Source organism: Garra rufa, chromosome 16 (genome assembly GCF_049309525.1).
Source record: "Garra rufa chromosome 16, GarRuf1.0, whole genome shotgun sequence".
NCBI lineage: Eukaryota > Metazoa > Chordata > Actinopteri > Cypriniformes > Cyprinidae > Garra > Garra rufa.
In genome coordinates, this window is record NC_133376.1 from 22,066,586 (window position 1) to 22,088,834 (window position 22,249).

The 22,249-nt window shown below is 38.2% G+C and overlaps 1 protein-coding gene across 1 annotated transcript in view; it reads left to right on the plus strand.

The window, feature by feature from the left end:
* rxfp1 (relaxin family peptide receptor 1) overlaps positions 1-22,249 on the plus strand; it is a 73,385-nt gene that overhangs the window by 18,153 nt on the left and 32,983 nt on the right. Inside the window, exon 3 of the mRNA XM_073820487.1 lies at positions 13,880-13,963. Within this exon, the coding sequence (XP_073676588.1) occupies positions 13,880-13,963 (84 nt within the window). The remainder of the gene's footprint in view (positions 1-13,879; positions 13,964-22,249) is intronic.

A 22,249-nucleotide genomic window follows, 5' to 3' on the forward strand; every position in this document is an offset into this window, starting at 1 on the left:
TTTAGATAATATCTCCAATAGTTTCTCTCCTCAGCTCAAAAACGGTTAAATCGTTCAGTTGTTTTCTAGACTTTGTAGCCTTATTTTCAAACTGACTTTGTCTGAAACTGAAGAGAGCTGCCCAGTCAGTCAGTCAGTCAGTCAGTCAGTCAGTCAGTCAGTGACTGAACAGACAGTGTTCTGTGAATAGAATAGAAGTGAATAGAAGTTTCTCCTATGGATTCAGACAGGTCTGCAGGGCTATAGAGAACTTCAGACCAAGAAATATATTTTGTGACTGCAATGGTTATTTCTCTGTGGAAATGTAATCACACATTGAAAGAAACCAGGAAGAAAAACATACATTTATAAATTCTTTTGGTTGCTGGATATCATAGGCAGTAAATGATACATCCATACTGCCTTAAAATAACCAGGTAATGGTAATTTAGTTGACATTAAAAACTGTCATGTCTTGATGTCTTCATACTGTATGTTGCCCTGAAGGTCACATTTTAGGGTCTCTAACATGGCAGCTGTCTAGTTTTAGACAGTGTATTGAATTATTTAGACACACTAAATAATTCTGTCTCTTTCTGTCTCATTATTAATAAAGCATACAATATTCCCTCCAATAATTGACAGTGGCAGAAGTTTCTTTATTGTGTGATTAGAAACCCAACCCATGATCATTTCATTATCTCTAAAGGTTTTAAAATCCAACTTCAAACAAATGTAAATGCTATTTTTCTTCACTGATGCCATTGTGTTGTGACACGATTCTCAAATCAAAGCAGATTAAAATAATTAGGTAAGATATATAGTAATCTAGAAAATTGCATTTATGGAGTTGAAAGCTACATTAAGGTGCTTATGATATGTATCTTGTGTCTCTATTATAAAATGCTTCATGACAGGTACACCATGGGAACACAGTAGCCATGTCACATCAATCTCGCTTTCATCTGTTAGAAAGGTCATTTGTGAGTGAGAACCGTGTTTATATAGTAGTACTTGCTGTGACACGTCATGTGAAAGCAGCACTTGACTGTTATGCAGTGACATGCTCATGTTTTTTTTTTTCACAGAATTCAAACACCCAGAGTTATATGTGCTCTCCTAAAATAACCTTATGTTATTATATGGCTGGCTTGTGAACTCTGATATTTACAGTATGCCCAGCTGAATGGATTAGTCATATCAGAATGACACAATGTCACAATAACCAGGGCCGTGCACAGGAGGGTGGCTGAGGTGCCCCTCTCACCAACCCATCCCCCCACCAACACCCTAGCTCAAAGCGTTACTGCTCCAGTGAAGAGCCACTGATTCCGCTAATCTGCTCCGCGTTTTCCTGCCCGCTACGCAGCATCGCTCACAATCTGTGTGCCCACTCTCTGGAGAGTGGAGACCACAGTTCCTGAAGGTTGATGCATTAACAGGTAGATGCATTACAATCCACATTACATTTAGTAAATTAGCTGTTGTTGGCACGTTTTGTAGACAAAAAAAGCCTTCTTGTAATTAAGTATATTTCACACATAGACTGTAAAAAATATGGACGTAGTGTCCGTGACGTCATCCGTAGGTTTCTGAAGAGCGATTTTGAAGCCTATAGTGGACTGGATTCGCCATCGCCATCTTGGAAACGCGTTATCACGCCTCACTCCCAGATCATCGAAAATGGGCAAAGAGGTGAGACGTGGGTGGGGCTGGGTGCTGAAACCACGCCTACTTAGCGCGCCAGTGGTGACAGCAGCGGCAATCCCCCTGTCACTCAAGTGACCATGCCCTTAATTATGCAGAACTTTACGGCTTAATATAACTTAAACGGATGAGTTATAAAAAAATTCACCCCCTCACAGTTGACATAAAGGGTGATGACAGAGGGAGCAGCCAAGGAGGAAACGGAACAGTCCAGGGAGGTGATGACAGAGGGAGGAGCCAAGGAGGAAACAGAAGAGTCCAGGGAGGTGATGACAGAGGGAGGAGCCAAGGAGGAAACGGAACAGTCCAGGGAGGTGATGACAGAGGGAGAAGCCAAGGAGGAAACAGAAGAGTCCAGGGAGGTGATGACAGAGGGAGGAGCCAAGGAGGAAACGGAACAGTCCAGGGAGGTGATGACAGAGGGAGAAGCTAAGGAGGAAACAGAAGAATCCAGGGAGGTGATGACAGAGGGAGGAGCCAAGGAGGAAACAGAACAGTCCAGGGAGGTGATGACAGAGGGAGGAACCAAGGAGGAAACAGAACAGTCCAGGGAGGTGATGACAGAGGGAGGAGCCAAGGAGGAAACGGAACAGTCCAGGGAGGTGATGACAGAGGGAGGAGCCAAGGAGGAAACAGAACAGTCCACGGAGGTGATGACCAGGGGAAGGAGCCAAGGAGGAAACGGAACAGTCCAGGGAGGTGATGACAGAGGGAGGAGCCAAGGAGGAAACGGAACAGTCCAGGGAGGTGATGACAGAGGGAGGAGCCAAGGAGGAAACGGAACAGTCCAGGGAGGTGATGACAGAGGGAGGAGCCAAGGAGGAAACGGAACAGTCCAGGGAGGTGATGACAGAGGGAGGAGCCAAGGAGGAAACAGAACAGTCCAGGGAGGTGATGACCAGGGGAAGGAGCCAAGGAGGAAACGGAACAGTCCAGGGAGGTGATGACAGAGGGAGGAGCCAAGGAGGAAACTGAACAGTCCAGGGAGGTGATGACAGAGGGAGGAGCCAAGGAGGAAACAGAACAGTCCACGGAGGTGATGACAGAGGGAGGAGCCAAGGAGGAAACAGAACAGTCCAGGGAGGTGATGACAGAGGGAGGAGCCAAGGAGGAAACGGAACAGTCCAGGGAGGTGATGACAGAGGGAGGAGCCAAGGAGGAAACAGAACAGTCCACGGAGGTGATGACTGGGGGAAGGAGCCAAGGAGGAAACAGAACAAACCAGGGAGGTGATGACTGGGGGAAGGAGCCAAGGAGGAAACAGAACAAACCAGGGAGGTGATGACTGGGGGAAGGAGCCAAGGAGGAAACAGAACAGTCCAGGGAGGTGATGACTGGGGGAAGGAGCCAAGGAGGAAACAGAACAGTCCAGGGAGGTGATGATTGGGGGAAGGAGCCAAGGAGGAAACAGAACAGATGCAGAGAAGGTGGCGGTAGAGCCCAAGGCAGCAAAAAAGAGCCAATGATCTTGGGTGACACAGAGGATCCGGAGGGTCAAGGTGGAGCCCAAGGCTCCGGCGGCCAAGGCAGAGGCAGAGATCTGGAGGTCTGCAGCAGAGCCGTTGCGAGAGAGGACCAAGGTGGAGCCGGAGGGAGGGAGGAGCTCAACTGAGCTAGTGGGACGGAGCGATGAGGCACAGTTATACAGGCACCGGACAAGTCCTGAGGCAAAGGCGAGACAACGACTGACCAAGGTGGAGCTAGGGGGATGATGGAGCCCGGTGGAGCTGGTGGGCCGATGAGCGAAGGTAGAGATGAGGGAGCTGAGAGCTGGGACGGAGCCGCAGAGTCGGAGGGCCGAGGCGGAGTCCAGGACTCTGAGGTTGGAGATGAAGATGAGGAATCCTCCAGCCATGACGCCATTGGAGACTGGCAGACCAAGGCAAACAGTCCAAGGGTGTGACAATAGTAGACCTATAAATAGTTAAAATAAAAACAATATAAATCTTGAATCAAAACAGATGTATATTTTAATAATAAAGAACACTGGAGAACAACCAACTGAGAATCACAGCACCAAGACATTTACGACTGAACGAAAAAGGAAGGTACAAGCAGGAACTTAAATACACAGGATAATTAAACACAGGTGCAGGGAATAATCAATTAACTAAACAAGGAAAGGAACAAGACCAAATAAGGTAACAGGAACCAAACAGAAACAAAGACGGGGAAACACAAGGCAAAACCAGTCTATAAACGTAACAAGTAGGGATGCACTGAAAAGAAAATTCTTGGCTGAACCCAAAGCCAAATAAAATGAAACACTGGGCCTAAGGATGACGGTTTTTCGTGTTTTTCCCTCGTGTATTTTGACAGTTTTTTCACCATTGCATAAATTAAATAGCCAAAATGTGCTTTTACAGTTTTGTCTTGCTTTTCAAAGAAAAAAATCAATTACAAAACAACAATTTACAAATATTTACTTGACACTGAAATTTTTTTAACATTCTAATAGACATTATAGTCTACCAGCAAAGCACAATTTAACTTTAAAATAATATTCTTTTGCCATTTTGTAGACCCCTTCTTGAATCAGGCAAGTGTTTTAATGTACAAATAAATGCAGCCTTGCTAAGCAAAAGAGAATGTTATAATACATGTCACTCTTATCAGAAATTATAACAGAGTGTGCTGTCTTCTCTTTTAATTGGATATTTGTAACAACTGGATCATTTGTATTAACAAGCACCCTCCCTCTTAGTACCCCTTTTTTTGGTTTGGGCCACTGTCCCTCAAAATGTCTGTGCACGGCCCTGACAGTAACAGTATATCACAACACTGACGTAATAACCTGAATAAAGAAACTCATCTTGAGTTTTATTGATTTAAGCTTCTAGGTAATGGCTAGCGGTGGTTATTCTTTCAATAAGCCTAATCGATTTCAAAGAAATAGAGTTGCTACATGTACTGTAAGTCATCACTATAACTGATGAAAGCTATCTATTGTACTTTTGTACCAATTAAACAACATATATGCACTGTATATACCACTAGATATGGACCTTTCTACAGAATTGGTGCAAATGGCTGTCCCATAACCAAAAAAAAAAAAAAAAAAAACATTTAAAAAGCATTTAAATATTCAAATCTTAAAATATTAGTAAGCTTAATATATTTAAAATCATGATTTAGTGGGTACTTTCAATTGGGAGGTGACTGTCCCGAACCCTAACCCCAAAATTTCAACTTATAAAAATGATATCGAAATAATTTTTCTAATTTTTTCCATTGAAAGTATCATTTGAATTCTTTTAAAAAATAAAGTAAAAAAAAAGATTTTCTTTGTAAATTAGGAAACTTTGTGTAAAAGCAGTCACAACCGAAACATGGGATGTCTTGTCAAAAGTTATATGGAATTATCAACTAGTTGTTATGATTGTTTTTGGTTTAATCTATATTCAAACTAATGAATCTTTAACTTTAAAATCAGTATGATCAACTTTTTGTCTTTTACAAAGAAAAATTGGAATTAAAGTACAACAAATATAAATTACACTTGAAATATTGTTAAAAATGTAATAATCATTGATTTACCTCTGAAAAATGTTTACAGTGTAGATGTAAGCTAAATTTTAATAGGGTTAATATAACCCTATTAACCTACTAATATAACCACTGGAAAAAAAATAGTGTAGAAACAATTTTGCCATCATTTACTCACCCTCATGTTCCTCCAAACCTTTTACAGTTGATCGTAGTCATACATTGCTGACTATTTTTTGTAAGCATTTGATTATTTAAACTGTTTTCTGCATTACCTAGAATGTAGTGGTCATCTCTGTAGCCATTACCTGTATATTTTGTAATAATTCTGTACAATTTGTCATGGACCTACCGCATAAACAAGGCCATTAATCTTAATGTTACACAGGGAGGAGATATTATCTCAGCACTGAATCTTCCTTGTCATTTTACATTTCCGTTGCAGAGCTTGAAAAGACCAGCAATGACGCATAGAGGATGCAGCACGGTGATGCTTAGATTTAAAAAAAAAAATGAAATGGCTACGTTTTATGTAGTTTTTATGTTTGGCAAAATCTTAAGTGTCTTCATTACAGTTTTTGAACATTCTGTCAGTGATAAGGGTAACATGTAATCACCACAAAGCTATAAAATTGCTTCTCTCCACCAAAAAGCAGGGAAAATACTTGTAAGAAAGTGAATTGTATTAGTGGTAAAAACTTTTCTTTGGAAATGCCCTCAGTATAAACTAGGTGTTATTATGTTTAATGGGGTAAGCTCTCAGTCCACACACAATAGAGTAATAATACTGTAAGGTCTTTTGCATGTAAAATCAATTTAGAGGTCAAAAGTTCAGATGTGTTTTCTCTCCTTTCATGTAAGCAATGATTATATGGTGTCTTTACTAATGGCTGCTCAATATAACCAAGCGTGTGAGCTGCTGTAATTGTGACATAAGGGTAGATGGGAAAGAAATTACTTGTCAGAGCCTTTCTGGGACACAAATAGCAACATTACCTGTCAATGATGGATTTAAACTCATTGCAATGCTGTTCACTCTCGTTGTGTGAAGTATAGTGCTAAAGGAGAACCTAAATGCATCTAGCGATAGTGAAGAATAAGATTGTGAGTTGTAAGGGCTTACTAATATTACTGAAAAGGACTAACTTTTTCATATTTATTCTTCATTATAATGTTCCAAATCATTCCAAATACTTTTCCTTTTGAGCTCTTCTGAGAAAAATAGCGGCATACAGTCAAGCCCAAAATTTTTCATGCCCCTGGCAAATTCTGACTTAAACTTACTTTTATTCAACCAGCAAGTATTTTATTGACTGAAATGATACAGGCTTTTCCCAAAAGATAATAAGACGATGTACAAGAGGCATTATTGTGGAAAAATATTTTTCAGCTTTTATTTACATTTGAATAAAAAGTTGCATGTCCAAAATTATTCATACCCTTTGCAAACTGTCACAGTCTATGGGAAAATCCAAAGTTCTATACCATTCTAAATAGTCCAAGCTGTTCTAAAGCATCCTAATTACCCTGATTCATTGGGAACAGCTGTTTTAATCAACTCAAGAGGTGAAAAACAGAAGCTGTTGGTTTGTGGACAGTCATGGCTAAGACAAAGGAGCTCGCTGAGGACCTGTGACTGCACATTGTGGCTGCTCAAAAGTCAGGAAAGAGCTAAAAGACCATATCTAAATGTTTTGAAGTTCCAGTGGCTACAGTGCAAAGTATTATAAAAAATACAAGACATTCTGCACTGTAATAAATCTCTGAGGATGTAGTCGGAAGCCAAAAGTGACACAGTAAATTAAACGGCACCATTAAAAAGGAGCAATACATCAAAATTCTCAACAACAACATCAGGCAGTCTGCAGAGAAACTTGGCCTTGGGCACCAGTGGACTTTTTAGCACGACAACGACCCAAAACACACAGCAAAAGTAGTGAAGAAATGGTTAGCAGACAAAAACATTTATGTTTTGCAGTGGCCCAGCCAGAGTCCTGACTTAAAGGGATAGTTCACCCAAAAATGAAAATTTGATGTTTATCTGCTTACCCCCAGGGCATCCAAGATGTAGGTGACTTTGTTTCCTCAGAAAAACACAAACGAAGATTTTTAAAGAAAACCGGTGCAGTTTGCCAGCCATATCATGGACGTGGATGGGCACCAGACCTTTAAAAGTAAACGAAAACATGCACAGACAAATCCAAATTACACCCTGCGACTCGTGATGATACATTGATGTCCTAAGACACGAAACGATCGGTTTTTGCGAGAAACTGAACAGTATTTATATCATTTTTTTACCTTTGATACACAGTCACATCCATCTGTCATGAGCACGAGTTTGGCATCAGGCAAGTTACATGTGCACGCGCTCTGGCGTAGAATACGCAAACACCGGAAGGGGAAATCAGTGAAAAGTCCCGGATGAGTTTGCGCAAGCAAACGTAATCTTTTAGCTTTAAATCGGTTTAAACAATCAGGATACACGCAAGTAATTACCATTTTGAATAGCCGCTATACCCACAATCTCTGTGCACTGTGTAAACAATGAGTGTCGTATACACGCAACAGATCGCTTCCGGCGTTTGCCTATTACGCCAGAGCGCGTTCACATGTAACAAGCCGGATGATGAGCTTGTGTTCAGGACAGATGGACGTGGCTGTGTATCAAAGGTAAAAAATGATTTAAATACTGTTTCAGTTTCTCACAAAAAACGATCGTTTCGTGTCTTAGGACATCAATGTATCGTCACGAGTCGCAGGGTGTAATTTGGATTTGTCTGTGCATGTTTTTGTTTACTTTTAAAGGTTTGGTGCCCATCCACGTCCATTATATGACTGGCAGACTGCACCGGTTTTCATTAAAAATCTTTGTTTGTGTTTTTCTGAGGAAACAAAGTCACCTACATCTTGGATGCCCTGGGGGTAAGCAGATAAACTAATTTTCATTTTTGGGTGAACTATCCCTTTAAATCCAATTGAGAATCTGTGGAGGGAGCTAAAGATCTGGGTGATGGCAAGGAGACCCTCCAACCTGAAAGAGCTGGAGTTCATCGCTAAAGATGAATGGGCAAAAATACCAGCGGAGGCATGGAAAAAGCTGGTCAGCAATTTGGAAGCGTTAGATTGCTGTAATAGACAATAAAGGCTTTTCTATTGATTATTGAGAAGGGTATGAATAATTTTGGACATGCCACTTTTTGTTCAAATGTAAATAAAAGATGAGTAAGATGAGATTTTTTTCCACAATGACGCCTCTTGTACATCATCTTATTATCTTTTGGGAGAAGCCTGTGTCATTTCCGGTCAAAAAAATAAAATAAAAGTAACTTTAAGTCAGAATTTGCCAGGGGTATGAATAATTTCGGGCTTGACTGTACATATTTGGATTGACATAAGCGTGAGAAAATAAAGACTGAATTTTCATTTTTTGAGTGAACTGTTCCTTTATTATTCTAATGCGTTTTACATTCCTTGAACTTCATTGACAGCAAAACAATCCAAAGAGGAATAGATGTTTGTTTTGCAGAATACATGGCTTTAATTGAAGGCAGATCATTTTGCTTGCGTGTCTAGATAAGATTAAAATGTTTACAGACTACCAAATAGGCGCAATATCCTTTTGTAGCCAGTTTGCAATCAAGATAATGACTAAATGAGAACAATAATTAATTGAGAAGGTTTATTGAGATGCCACTCAAGAGTTTATTAAATTTGAATATGACCTACTTTTTGTCCTTTCCTGGCTTTTTTTTATCTTCTATAAATTGTCGTGAAGTGCAGTCATTTATTTCTTTAGGTTGCTTTCCTTGTTTATGCATGTTTCAGCGGTATCAATTTTTTCCCCATTATAGTTTATGAAAGTCATAAACCCTGCCATTTTGGCATTTGAATTTAAATGAAAGATTGATTTACTGTGAACATTCCTAGATTGAATTTGTGGTATGATGTAAACAAATTAAAAAAAAAATCTGTTCAAGAATATATGATATCTTATATAAGTATAAAAAGTCATCCAAAATAGGGTTGAACTAAGTATAGGCTGCCTGACATTCCAAACCTTCTTGGAAAAGTTTATTTACTGCAAAGACTGTTTGAGGTCTTTGTAGTACAGCTTAGATGTTTAATTAACATTTGCATTTCACCCATGCATAATCAATTACCTGCATGACACGAGAAGAACGGCATAGAAAATTGATGGATAATGAGCTATGCAAGCAAAGTGTTGATGTTTCAGCATCACACAAGTCATTTCCTTTATCCTTAAACACTAAGTCAAATGAAATATGTTTATTAGAAATGACTTGGCTGAAGTTAATAGTCAAATGGAGCAAAAGGAGCACTGCTGAGTTAGAATGACTGCTGTTCGAAAGTTTGGGATCGGTACGATTTTTTATTATTTTTAAAGAATCTCTTTTGTTCATCAAGGCTGCATATATTTGATCAAAAATACAATAAACTGTGATATTCTGAAATATTATTACAATTTAAAATAACAGTTAATGTGATTAGTGTCACATGATCTTTCAGAAAGCATTCTGCTATCTATTCTACTATCAATGTGTCAGGATTTGAGTCTGTTTCTGTTCTGTTTTCCCAGTGTTTTTTCCCCTATGTTTCCTATGTGAATGGTTTAGTCCTTGTCTCCCCCTTCTGGTTTTGTCTATTTTGGTCTAGTCTTGCCCATATTTGTATTTCCCCCTCGTCATCCTATTATCTAGTTTGTAACCACGCCCTGTCTTCAGTGTATTTAAGTCTGTGTCTGCTCACACCCCAGTGTCCGTCGATGAAGTCTCATGGTGTTTGTCTGCTCCTTGTGGTTTGTTTTGAAGTTTCGTCGTGTTGGTGTATCCCTGCCTTTTGTTTCATGATTTAATAAATTAGTGTTTTGTTTAAAGGTCCCATATTGTACACATTTCTGGAGGTTTATTTTAGTTGTTTGATGTCCTTAAGAATATATATTTGCGGTATAAGTGCCAAAATCCATCTCAATATATTTTTACAGCTCCTTTTTTAGGAGCTCTGTCAAAAACAGGTCGATTTTGGCCCATCTAATTAATATTCATAAGCCTCTCTTCTGATTGGCCTGTTGTTTTCTGAGTGACGCACAGCCAGGCCAACCACTATGGTCATGTATGCTTTAGCCGAGCCCAGAGCCATAGAGAGAGCCTAGCCTGCTGACACTCAACAGGATATTTCAGAATGATCATTAATGTTTTTTCTTTTTCAAACACCGAATGCAGTAAGCTACATAACTGTTGCTTTAGTAAAGCCCCTTTCACAATGCACGCTGATTCTGGAAAATTACGGGAACGAGCGCTGTGTGAACAAAAGCCAGAACCATAAAGGCAGTGTTGTAGTGATGATGCACGTTACCCTGCGACTCTTCACAACGAAAAAATACATGCAAAGTGGAATGAAGCGGCGATCGGGCAGAGCCAGCTCCTCACTATCAGCTCTGAAGCACAGTTTGTTCAGGTTAGTTTCAGTTTAGTGAAACGTACGCGTCGCATTACATCTCACATCCAAACGTCACATGTCTTTATGGGTTGTGTGTAAAGCACGCACAGATTCCGGAAAACAACTGTGAATGAACCAAATCAAAAAACTCCGGAACAAATCATGGGACACATTATCCGTGTATTTACCGGAATCGCTGTGTGAAAGAGGCTGAAGTTGACGTGCCAGTGGTCTCTTATATTCACGTTGTTCGGAAGCCTGTGCAATGATGTAGTTTCGACATCTATAGACTGAACAGGGTTTTCTCGGCTTGTTTTCGTGTTGTTGTTGCTTAGCAATGTTATGGACACGATATTGTCTGGGTTTGACAAAAGGAGGGTGGGACGGTGGTTGGCGCTCGGGGCGGTGACTGAATAGATTGGACGTCACATCGTTACGGAAGTCACAGTGGCTCGTGAAAATGAACAGCTACTTTAAGGAGGCTCTGTGCAGTTTACTGTGGATTGACTGTTTTGAAACTCATATGGTAGTTACATAGCCCCTAGACCTCAGTTATCATGAAAAAAGCCAGGAAATTTCGATTTTGACAATATGGGACCTTTAATTCCCGTTTCCTCGTGTGTTCTCCTGGCTCCTCGTCTCCCCCGCACGTGTGACACAATGTTGGAAAGAGTTGTTCTGCTTAATTTTTTTTTTCAGGATTCTTTGAATAGAAAGTTTAAAAGTACAGCATTTATTTTAAACAATCTTTTCTAACAATATAAATCTTTACTATGACTTTTTATCAGTTGTACACATCCTAACTTAAAAGTATTAATTCAATATCAAAAAAAAATCAATATCAAAAAAAGAAAGAAAAACTTTTACTGACCCAAACTTTTGAACTTTTGTTAAAAAAGATTTCTGTTTTCAATAAATGCAGTTCTTTTTAATGTTTTATTCATAAAAGAATCCTGAAAAAGGTTTCACATGTTCCAAAAAAATGTTACCTATTAACTGTTTTCAACATTGATAATAAATCAGCATATCAGAATGATTTCTGAAAGATCATGTGACACTAAAGACTGGAGTAACGCCTAAAGAAAATTCAGAAATCAATAATATTTCAAATAGAAAACTATTATTTTAAATTGCAATAATATTTCACAATATTACTATTTTTTTTCTGTATTTTCGATCAAATAAATGCAGCCTTGATGAGCATAAGAAACTTTATAAAACATTAAATATCTTACTGATCCCAAACTTTTGAACGGCAAGAACACTATTGTTATTATATAACAGATTTTTATTAGACAACATCTATATTATTGTCCATACAACATTGTGAATATGTTTTGGATTTAGTTTTATTATCATGTAGACCTGGAAGAGCACTTTCATTTGTTTTCAAAAATGCAGTATATGGGCACTTTTGGTCCTGTGGATTTTTAAAAATTAAAAAACAAGTTAAATCACATTGGTCACTTGAGTTTGTTCAGTTTAGCAGATAATAATTAACAACTATGTACAAATGCATCCTTGGACAAATATGTAATTTTGTTTTTGAAGCATCATGAACATGTCATTTCATGCATCAATCTCTACTCATTCTTTGGTGGAAATGACAGTTTATTAATATTTTAATATTAATATAATTATATTTTTATTAATATTTTAGACATTCTTTGGATTTATACAGTAGACTGCATTTTGTCAATCTTTTAATTTTTTTCTCTCTCTTTTTTATTTTTTAATTTGAAAACTGAAAGCTGTATGTTTTTAAATATGATGTTGAAAAGGTTGATATTTTGTTTCAATAAATATGAAAATGTGAAATTGTTTAGATTATATAGTTTGAAAGCATCTTAATATTTTATAATTAAAAGTCTGAGTGTGGGTCAAGGGTAAAATCTACACAAAAAGTAGCATAAATAATGAAGGCATAGTAAAATGTTTACAGGTTTCCAAATGTGACCTTTACACAAAGCATGCTCACCATATACTGTTCAACAAAACCACTTTGCAGAAAATCCGATGCATTTCTCTGTGTTTGCAGTGCAGTAGGGCACATGACTGAAAGGTGATTTTTTTTTGCTAAACTTTTCAAGCCCAACACTGAATGTGTTTAATTAAATGCAGAAAGACAGTACGGCTCCCTCTGCCTTTGGCAGGTCTTGTTAGCAGGTCAGGTTTCCCCCGTGTTGACCATTTGGGCTGTGAGGTCGATGCTCAGTGAGGCAGCTGGATTATTAATAAGATGCTCAGGCTGAGAATGTGCTTTTCGTTGAGCCATTGCACATGTTTGGCATGAAGAACCCAGCTTGAGTTTACCTTTACCATCATAACATTCTATATGTCAGATATGGTACACATTACAGCTTCTGTCTGCATGTGAGCTGGATTTGTTATGGTTTTAGTATTACATTACTATTATAATCTCAGTAGTATTTATAGATATTCATATATAAAGTTTTGTTAAAGTACTCATTCCTTCATTTACAGTGCCTTGCAAAATTATTCATACCCCTTCATTTTTTCACATTTTGTTATGTTGCTGCCTTATGTTAAACTACTTTAAATTACTTTTTTTCCCACATCAATCTACACTCCCAACTCCATAATGGCAAATCAAAACATAGGTTTTTAATCCATCCCTGTTGAAAATGTAATTCCTAAGTATTCATTTCTTGAGAAAACTGTTTAAAAGAAATCTTACTGACCTCAAACTTTTGAGCGATATTGTACATGAACACTTTGCATTTGAATACCTACAAATATGAATGAGATCACCCTGGCAGTGATTGATGAAGGGGTATTGAGTAAGCCGGAAGGTTGAGTTTAATTTGTTTGTGATGTAAAGTGTGAAGTGTCAGGAGACAGGAAACGCCACGAAAGTCACACCTATTTGCATTCCACCTGCTTCGTTTCCTCCACGACTTTTGTAGTTGGCAAGCAGTGCCAAGATGATTGACAGGGGTTGCTGAGTAGGTTAACGTGATTCTTAAAAAAGAACAGACCCAAATGCATTATTATGTATTATGCAATGTCCCCTGAGAGAATGAGTGCAGGCACATTTGTTAAACCAAAGACCCTGCAAAATGATTCTTAGCTATTTGAATTTCCCATTGTGGGCTTTGCTGTGCTGTCACTGTGTTCTCTGTCACACCTGTGAACATCTTGTGCCATAGCAAATGGCTTTGTTAGTGATGATAAGCAGCATGTGTTTGATTCAGTAACCTTTTACTTCTTGTTGTTTTTCTTCTAGGAGACAATAATGGTTGGCCACATCTCTTTGATAACTACTTTGGCATCCCCAGTAATAACCTTGGAACCAAGTCAAACGCCTGCTGTGAGTATGCTGTCATTTTTACGCTTCTGCAACAATTCTGAGAATTTGAATCTTGTAGGGAATATCTTAAGGGCATATTTTACATGTTTCATTTGGAAACACAGTATGCACACTTTTGGCAGCTGTGTTTTGTCATTCCACAGCTGAAACAACAGTGAGAGATGGACTGTTAGAATAATACATGCACAAGACTTTTCATTCTGACATAGTCTTGGAATGTGTGGCCTTTTTATTATCAACATGATGATCACATTTTGATTGTTTAAGTCAGTAAATCAGCTATATTAAGTTGCTCAAAAGCACTTTTTAACATTGATGATAATATGAAATGTTTTAAACAGTAAATCAGCATACAGTTGAGGTCAAAAGTTTACATACGCCTTGCAGAATCCGCAAAATGTTAATTATTTTAACAAAATAAGAATGATCATATAAAATACATGTTGTTTTTTATTGAGTACTGACCTGAATATGGATATTTCACATAAAAGATGTTTACATACTCTACGAGAGAAATTAATAGTTGAATTTTTTAAAAATGACCCTGTTCAAAAGTTTACATACGCTTGATTCTTAACACTGTGTTGTTACCTGAATGATCCACAGCTGTGTTTTTTGTTTAGTGATAGTTGTTCACGAGTCCCTTGTTTGTTCCCACAAAATCTTTGGTTTTTGTGTATTTGAACCCTTTCCAACAATGACTGTATGATTTTGAGATCCATTTTTTTCACACTGAGGACAACTAAGGGACTCATATGCAACTATTACATAAGGTATAAACGCTCACTGATGCTTCAGAAGGAAAAACAATGCATTAAGAGCCAGGGGTGTAAATTTTTGAACGGAATAAATATGTGTACATTTTTCTTATTTTGCATGAATATTTATTTTTTTTTATTATTATTTAGTACTGCCCTTCAGAAGCTACAGAAGATACATGTTTTCCAGAAGACAAAATAAGTAAAATTTACTCTGATCTTCAAATTCAAAAAGTTTTCAACCCCCGGCTCGTAATGCATCGTGTTTCCTTCTGAAGCAACAGTGAGCATTTGAAACTTCTGTAATAGTTGCATTTGAGTCGCTCAGTTGTCCTCACTGTGAAAAGATGGATCTCAAAATTATACAGTCATTGTTGGAAAGTGTTCAAATACACAAAAATGCTGAAAAACAAAAGAATTAGTGGGACCTGAAGGATCTTTCTGAAGAACAGCGGACAGTTTAACTGCCGGACAAACAAGGGGCTCATAAACAACTGTCTCTAAATTAAAAAATAAAAATATAAATCTAAAAATATGTACCCTTTGGTGGCAAAAATTACATACTGTGCCTTTAAACACTAGATTTAAAGGTGCAGAGGACGATTTCTGAGAAACACATTTCTAGCCAATCACCAGAAAGTGGAGTGTCCACTCATTATTGGGGAGTTGACTGTGTTACATAGCATGTTTGTGCATTTAAGGGTGGAGCTATCAAGATAGAGCTGTAATCATTTTAGGTAGGGGCATGTCAGATTTGGTGATTTTAAATATTAATAGCATTTCTCAGAAATTACGGAGCCCCGCACAAAAAATGAAATAGTGTGCATGGTTTACTAATTAGTTCCCTTGTTTTAGTAAATTGTGTGTCTGCTTACATATGAGATCGCTTGTTTCCAGTGTTGGGGTTAGTTACTCAAAAAAGTAATATATTACATATTACATATTACTCTCAAAAATAGTAATGCCTTACTTTACTTTATTACTCCCTGGAGAAAGTAACTAGTTATATTACTAGTTATATTACTAGTTACATTTTTTTTCTTACACAAAAAACTGTTATTCTTAACAAAAAAGCATGACCTACTGCGTGCATCCAGTGCGTACGCGATCTCATAAAGCTCTTATAACACAATGGATATTATGCACAATTAATCTTTCATAAAGGTCTACGTGTGTTGCTATTCGTAAGCACGCAATATTCAGCACTGTTCAAAACTTTTGAGCAGTGAGTGAATTCTATCTTAAACACCATTGATTGGCGATGCGTTCCAAAAATCAGCAGATGGCTACATTGCTCATGCTGCAAACAAGTTTTAAATCGAAACTGCCTATTCTTGCTCTTACTAATCATATATGTTGTTCTTGCTGCTTTTGCGCAATAGATGAATAACATTTTTTTTTTTTTTTTTTTTAGATATTTTATGTTTAGATATTTCTATATTGCGGGAGTCCCGCGAATCATTTTATTTTCCCGCATCCCGCACACACACACGAGTCTCTACCCGCCCGCACCAGCACACGCACTTGTCCATCAAGTTTTGTCCCGCGCCGCACTCTGTTGCGTTGGGTCCCGCGGGTTTGCAGGTCTCTATTTCCAAGTGCCGCTCTGCTGCTGGCTGCCGGGTGTTGACCAATCGGTGATGGTAATTTAATGATACCTCGTGCCAAACCCAGACCAATCACTGTTCCATTCACGCCCCCCTCCCCTTCCCTTCTGTTCTCTGTATTGTCGTGTGCCTTGTGTGTGATGAAGGTGCTACTGGCAAATGTAACGCAAGTAACTAGCTCGGGAAAACTGTAATAATATTACAATTTTCAGACGAGTAATGCCTTACACTTCTAGTTACTGAAAAAAGTAATATTATTACAGTAACGCGTTACAAAGTAACGCGTTACACCCAACACTGCTTGTTTCTGCATCTTCCTTACCTGTGTTTTTGATCGGGAGATTCTAGACTCGTTCACAAGATGCATTCCCCCTTGCATATAACATTGAACACATGGAAACCCATAAAATTCTGTGTTTAGAGTTAATATGATTTCATGCAAGGCTTTTGAAAAGGCTTTTGTCTCTATGACTTATTCCCAGTCTCTGTCCATAACATAACAGCAGCAACAGGTTTATGAGAATGTGGACAGGAAAGGAAAGGACAGGTGACGTGAGGCCAAGTATGGTGACCCATACTAGGAATTTGTGCTCTGCATTTAGCCCATCCAAGTGCACACACACCTGGAGCAGTGGGCAGCCATATTGCTATTGCTGCGGCACCCGGGGAGCAGTTGGGGTATCGATGCCTTGCTTAAGGGACTCACCTCAGTTGTGGTATTGAGGGTGGAGAGGGTGCTGGTTTTTCACTCCCCCCTCCACCAATCCCTGCCTGACCTGGGACTCGAACCTGCAACCTCTGGGTTACAAGTCCAAATCTCTAACTATTAGGCCACGGCTCCCCCCGGCAGGAAGTAGAACAAAACATTATTTCGTGCACATGTTTTGCACAAATTATTTTTATGTGTGAGTTACTTAAACCAAGATAACAAATCAGTAAATCGTCCGCACCATTTAGTAACCCGAGGGAACGAATTAGTAAATTGTGCGCCCAATTTACTTCTTTTCCTGCATGTCATGTATGGGCCTCCGTAGAAATCACATACTGCACCTTTTGTCCTGAAATTGAGGTGTACAATGTATACATGTGGTGTGCTGCATGTGTATAATACAAATAAAAACCACCTTTGAATGTGGAGTACATAATAACATAGCCGTGATGTTTGTATGCTCACTGAATTTGTTCAATTTTGATGATTTCAGACAATCAACTGACAGTTGATTGTCATGAATTCACTTCCGATATTGAACACTTTGTCTTCTTTGAGGAGTCTTTTCATGTCCCGCTTTGATATTCTGTTTTCTGACTGACACACTCTGACAAGTGTCAACATTTTTCTGTCTGATGCTGTCAGTACAGCTGTATTTACTAACTGACCGCTTCAGAGCAAACAAAACCACCTGATCATTCCCAGACATCACATTAGAAATCCCTACTTTTCCAGTCAGCAATATTTACTTGTGTTTGGAGATCTTACGGCATGATAATTGGAGTCACGTGTAATGCTCTGTTTATCTCAAAATGTGATTGGACAGACAGGTTAACAGCTCAGCATGGGGCAGCAGCTGTCTGTTTTTTGCTTACTTTCTCTTCCGTACAAAAAAAAAGTTTTCTGTTTCTTAAGAAAAAAAATGTTAAAATGATTTTGTTTTTATCATTTACGAAAGGCTGTTTGATCATTTCAAAGTTTTATTACTCTGAGATTTGGGCAGGAAATGAAAGAAGATTAGGGCAAGCGCTCATAACTCTTAGACAGCTCATATCTTGAGGCTTATGTGCTTTATGGTTGGAGGTGATAGGCAGTATTGATCACAGATACATGTCACATAGCTAGATCCTGGGTGTGTGAAAAATCAGTGTAATATTGCAGTGACGCTGCAAAGCTCCAATAAACAAACATGACACTGAACAATAGGTGTCTAACCATTTCTGCTGTGACTTTTAACCAGCTGAACTCAAGGTGATTTTTAATGGATGTCAGTCAGTTCCTTTCAAGTTCACAGAGGTGTCCTAGCAGATTATGAACATGATCCACTCATTTTTTACAACCGAACGTGCCCATGCACTAATTTTGTTTCAGTTACCATACATGTTATATATAGTGTTAAATGTGTATTGTTGTGAAGTTTAAAGTGAACCCCTGGTATTAAGACTTGTATGGCTTAATATAACGTTAATGTTGTCTCTTACTAAAATATGTAGTAGAAAACCCATGAAAGATTTATGTTATTTAAAAAATCCACATTGTTTTATACATATTTTGGACTATGGGGGGTGCCATGAGCTACTGGCATTACCTGTTGCTATTTTTACCACAACACCAATTGTAAAATAAAATACTAATACGATGGCCACAGCTGCTGAAAGAGCTTACAGGCGGCGATGGATATAAGTGTAGACTTAAACCAAATGCCAAACCATTGATATTTCCCCACAAGGAGTCTAAACGTCCCCTGATATCTAGAGAAATCCATCCTGAGAAACTTCTTCAGTGTCTGCGGTGCCATGACAAGCGTCGGCATGTTTACACCCTGTCATGATGGCATCTAGCGTTTCTTGTCTCTGCCATTTGTAAACTCTTTCAGTACCTATGGTCTACTAAAAGCCTAAAAGGCATCCGGGCTAAAGTGTAGAAAACAAAGACTCGGGTCTTTAGGAAGTCTTATTCACCCACAGGCATATTTCCATTATTTTCTTCTCTTCTTATTGCGAGGAAAAGCAGTAAAGGCTTACATTTCTTCTGTAACATGAAGAAATTGTGACAATGGAGATCTGGATCCAAATGCAGGTATTAATGGAAAAACATGGTCAGACAGACAGGGCACAGTATCAGCGAACAGTGAAATCAAAGGCAATCCAAAAGAGTAATCCAACAAACAGGCAAAGGTCATGGCAGGCAGCAAAACAATCAGAAACCAGGTAAACAGTCCAAGATCAAAAAACACGAAGGCAAAAAAACATTACAGACTTACAATACTCAGCGATGTGTCAGTGTGAGTGTGCAACCTGTTATGAAACAGGTGATAGCAGATAACGGATTTCTAGGCAGAGGGAACCTGGGAAGTGGAGTCTGGGGTGAGCAATAATATTAAGGAATGGAGTGCCCTCTAGTAGAGCTCATGGACACTTCAGCTTCTGGCAATCGTAACAGCTTCTCTTGTTGCCCTTCGACTACAAATTACAACCAAACGCCACACAATGTGTCCCCCATAGTCCAAATATGTATAAAACAATGTCGATTTTTCATGGGTTTTCTCAAAATTAGAAACGTAAGTCAAAATTATGAAATAAAGCCAAAAAAATGTGACCAGTCTAAATTATAACAGTCATAAAAAGAGACATAAAAAGACAGACTCAAAATAATGGTTTTGATTATGACTTTATCTCAAAATTAGGATTTTTTTTTTGTCATAAATTCAATTTTTTTATGTAATAGTAATGACTTATGTGCTCATCTTTGTACATTGTATCTGACTTTTTATGTCGTAATTATGCTTCACTGGTCAGAAACAATTTTCATTCACTGAAATTGTCCTCCAATGAGCTTAGGTCATTTACATAGCAAAACAGCTTTTGCAATTATAAAGTTTCAATTATCAGCGATTGGATGAAAACATACCCTACACGCACCCAACACATGGACCATTGTTAATTAATGAACTACAAGCAGAATTAGGCAACCCGCAATAAAATGGCCTGAATAACCCATTAAAATCCAGCATGTGTTGGCAGTGATGACTCTGCTGTATTCATCCCCTCATTACCAGCAAATTTAGCTCTGAAAGCAGAGGCTGATTGTTCGGAAGACAGCGTGAGCTTTATTATAGCTGCATCTCTGCTCTCCTCTTCTTCCCAAATTAGTCACCGTGGGCCATCCTGGTGAATGTCGGAGTTCGATTTCTATTTCTTGCTGTCGCCTCCCTGCATCTTTTGTTCTGTCTTTGTGCTGTCACGTCCTTGCCCAATGTTTAATACAGATAAGACTCTGCTGGAACAATGTGTTGAGCCACAGATGGTCTGTCAGAGGCATTTACATTCCCTGGATTTGAGGGCAACCGTTTGCTCTGTTAAACTGCGATAAAGACTTGGTGTATCTCATGTGGCTTAATTCTGTCTGGCAGAATCCAACTGACACCATCAGATTACATACATTCCTTTTCAGTTTTCACTTAAATACACTTTTAATGCAAAATCTGCTGTTTCTAATTTTGAATTATCTGCTGACAGTATGTATGAATGACATGAATGAAAATTACAGGACATAATACATCTTTTTTCTTACAGGTGAAATTTGAACTTTTCCTGAAAAAAAAAAAAATGCTATATTTCCTTTAAAAATGTGAAAAAAAGTGTATACAGTCAAGCTTGAAATTATTCATACCCCTGGCAAATTTTCACTTAAAGTTACTTTTTTTTCAACCAGCAAGTTTTTTTTTTTTTTTTTGACTGGAAATGACACAGGCTTCTCCCAAAAGATAATAAGATGATGCACAAGAGGCATCATTGTGGAAAAAAATATTTCTCAGCTTTTATTTACATTTGAACAAAAAGTGGCATGTCCAAAATTATTCATACCCTTTGCAAACATGTCTGTCACAGTCTATGGGAAAATCCAAAGTTCTATACCATTCCAAATAGTCCAAGCTGTTCTAAAGCTACCTAAGTACTAGGGCTGGGGGTAAACGATTATTTTTAAAACGATTATTCGGGCGATTATTTTATCGAATAGTCGACTATTCTAATGACTAATTAGATAATTTACCCTTTTTTTGACATAGTTAGCCGTTTCCTCCTAAAAGATGCTCTAACATGGAAGTCATGCCGGTGTGGTATGCTAGCTCCATCTTGCAAAGACTGCATATAACTCAGTGGTTCTCAAACTTTGTTGGTCGCGCCCCCCTTTAAACCTTTAAAAAATCTGCCCCCCCCCCCCCCCCCCCCAAAAAAATCTATCCCACCTAAGACAAATAAATGAATTTACTAAACATAATGAAAAATTAATGCTTTCTTAGTTAAAAAAAAACAGCTACATGAGAAAAACACATGCAACACTTGAAACATTAAGAATAACTGTTATTATTATAATTCTCTATGTTATTTGTTTATTTATATATATATATTGTGGGTTTCATGCTGTCCTAAGGCATAGCAGGGTTTGAAATTAACTTTTTTACTTGGTAGCACTGGTGCTCCCAATTTCAAAAAGTTAGGAGCACCAAAAAAATATAGGAGCACCCAATTTATTTTTAGTAATGTGCCAATCTTGATTCTTCATGGCTGATTCTGATTGCAGATGTTTTACAAGCAAATGGGCTGATTCTGAAAGACTTTTTTATATATTTATTTTACGCCTTAAGCAAGGGACAGGAATGAATGAAAATATGAGTACATGAACAAGATGCTTATTTTCTCTATTATAAGTACAGCCATTTAAATTAGAGGCAGCCACTGCATTTTTAAAGAATCTACAGTATAAATAACAAAAAATAAACGACACAGTTCTTTCTTAGTCGTGTAGGCAATAAATGCAGCCATAACCAAAGTAGGCTACTCTTTCAATATTCAAAGTGCAAATAGAGATCGAATTTTCCCATCATGATACAGAGCTATAGACACCACACAATTTATAAGAGCGCACATACTAATAACAGCCTAGATATTTTATATAGCCTAATTTGCGTGCATTGGGGAGTCGATCTCTAAACGTGGGGTATTAAAATTGCTTTTGAATGCGCGTGCTACTTTTGGCTTCATTTTAACGATCGCGCGAATCAGCGGCGCTAAGCGTGCATTCTACAATACAAGACATTACTTTTACAAAACCATTTGAAAGTGGGAGGACACAAACAGGATTTTGGAAAGCCCCAAGTGGAAATTACACCCCTACGTGAGCTGAACTTTGCCGCTGAGTTTTCATTTGC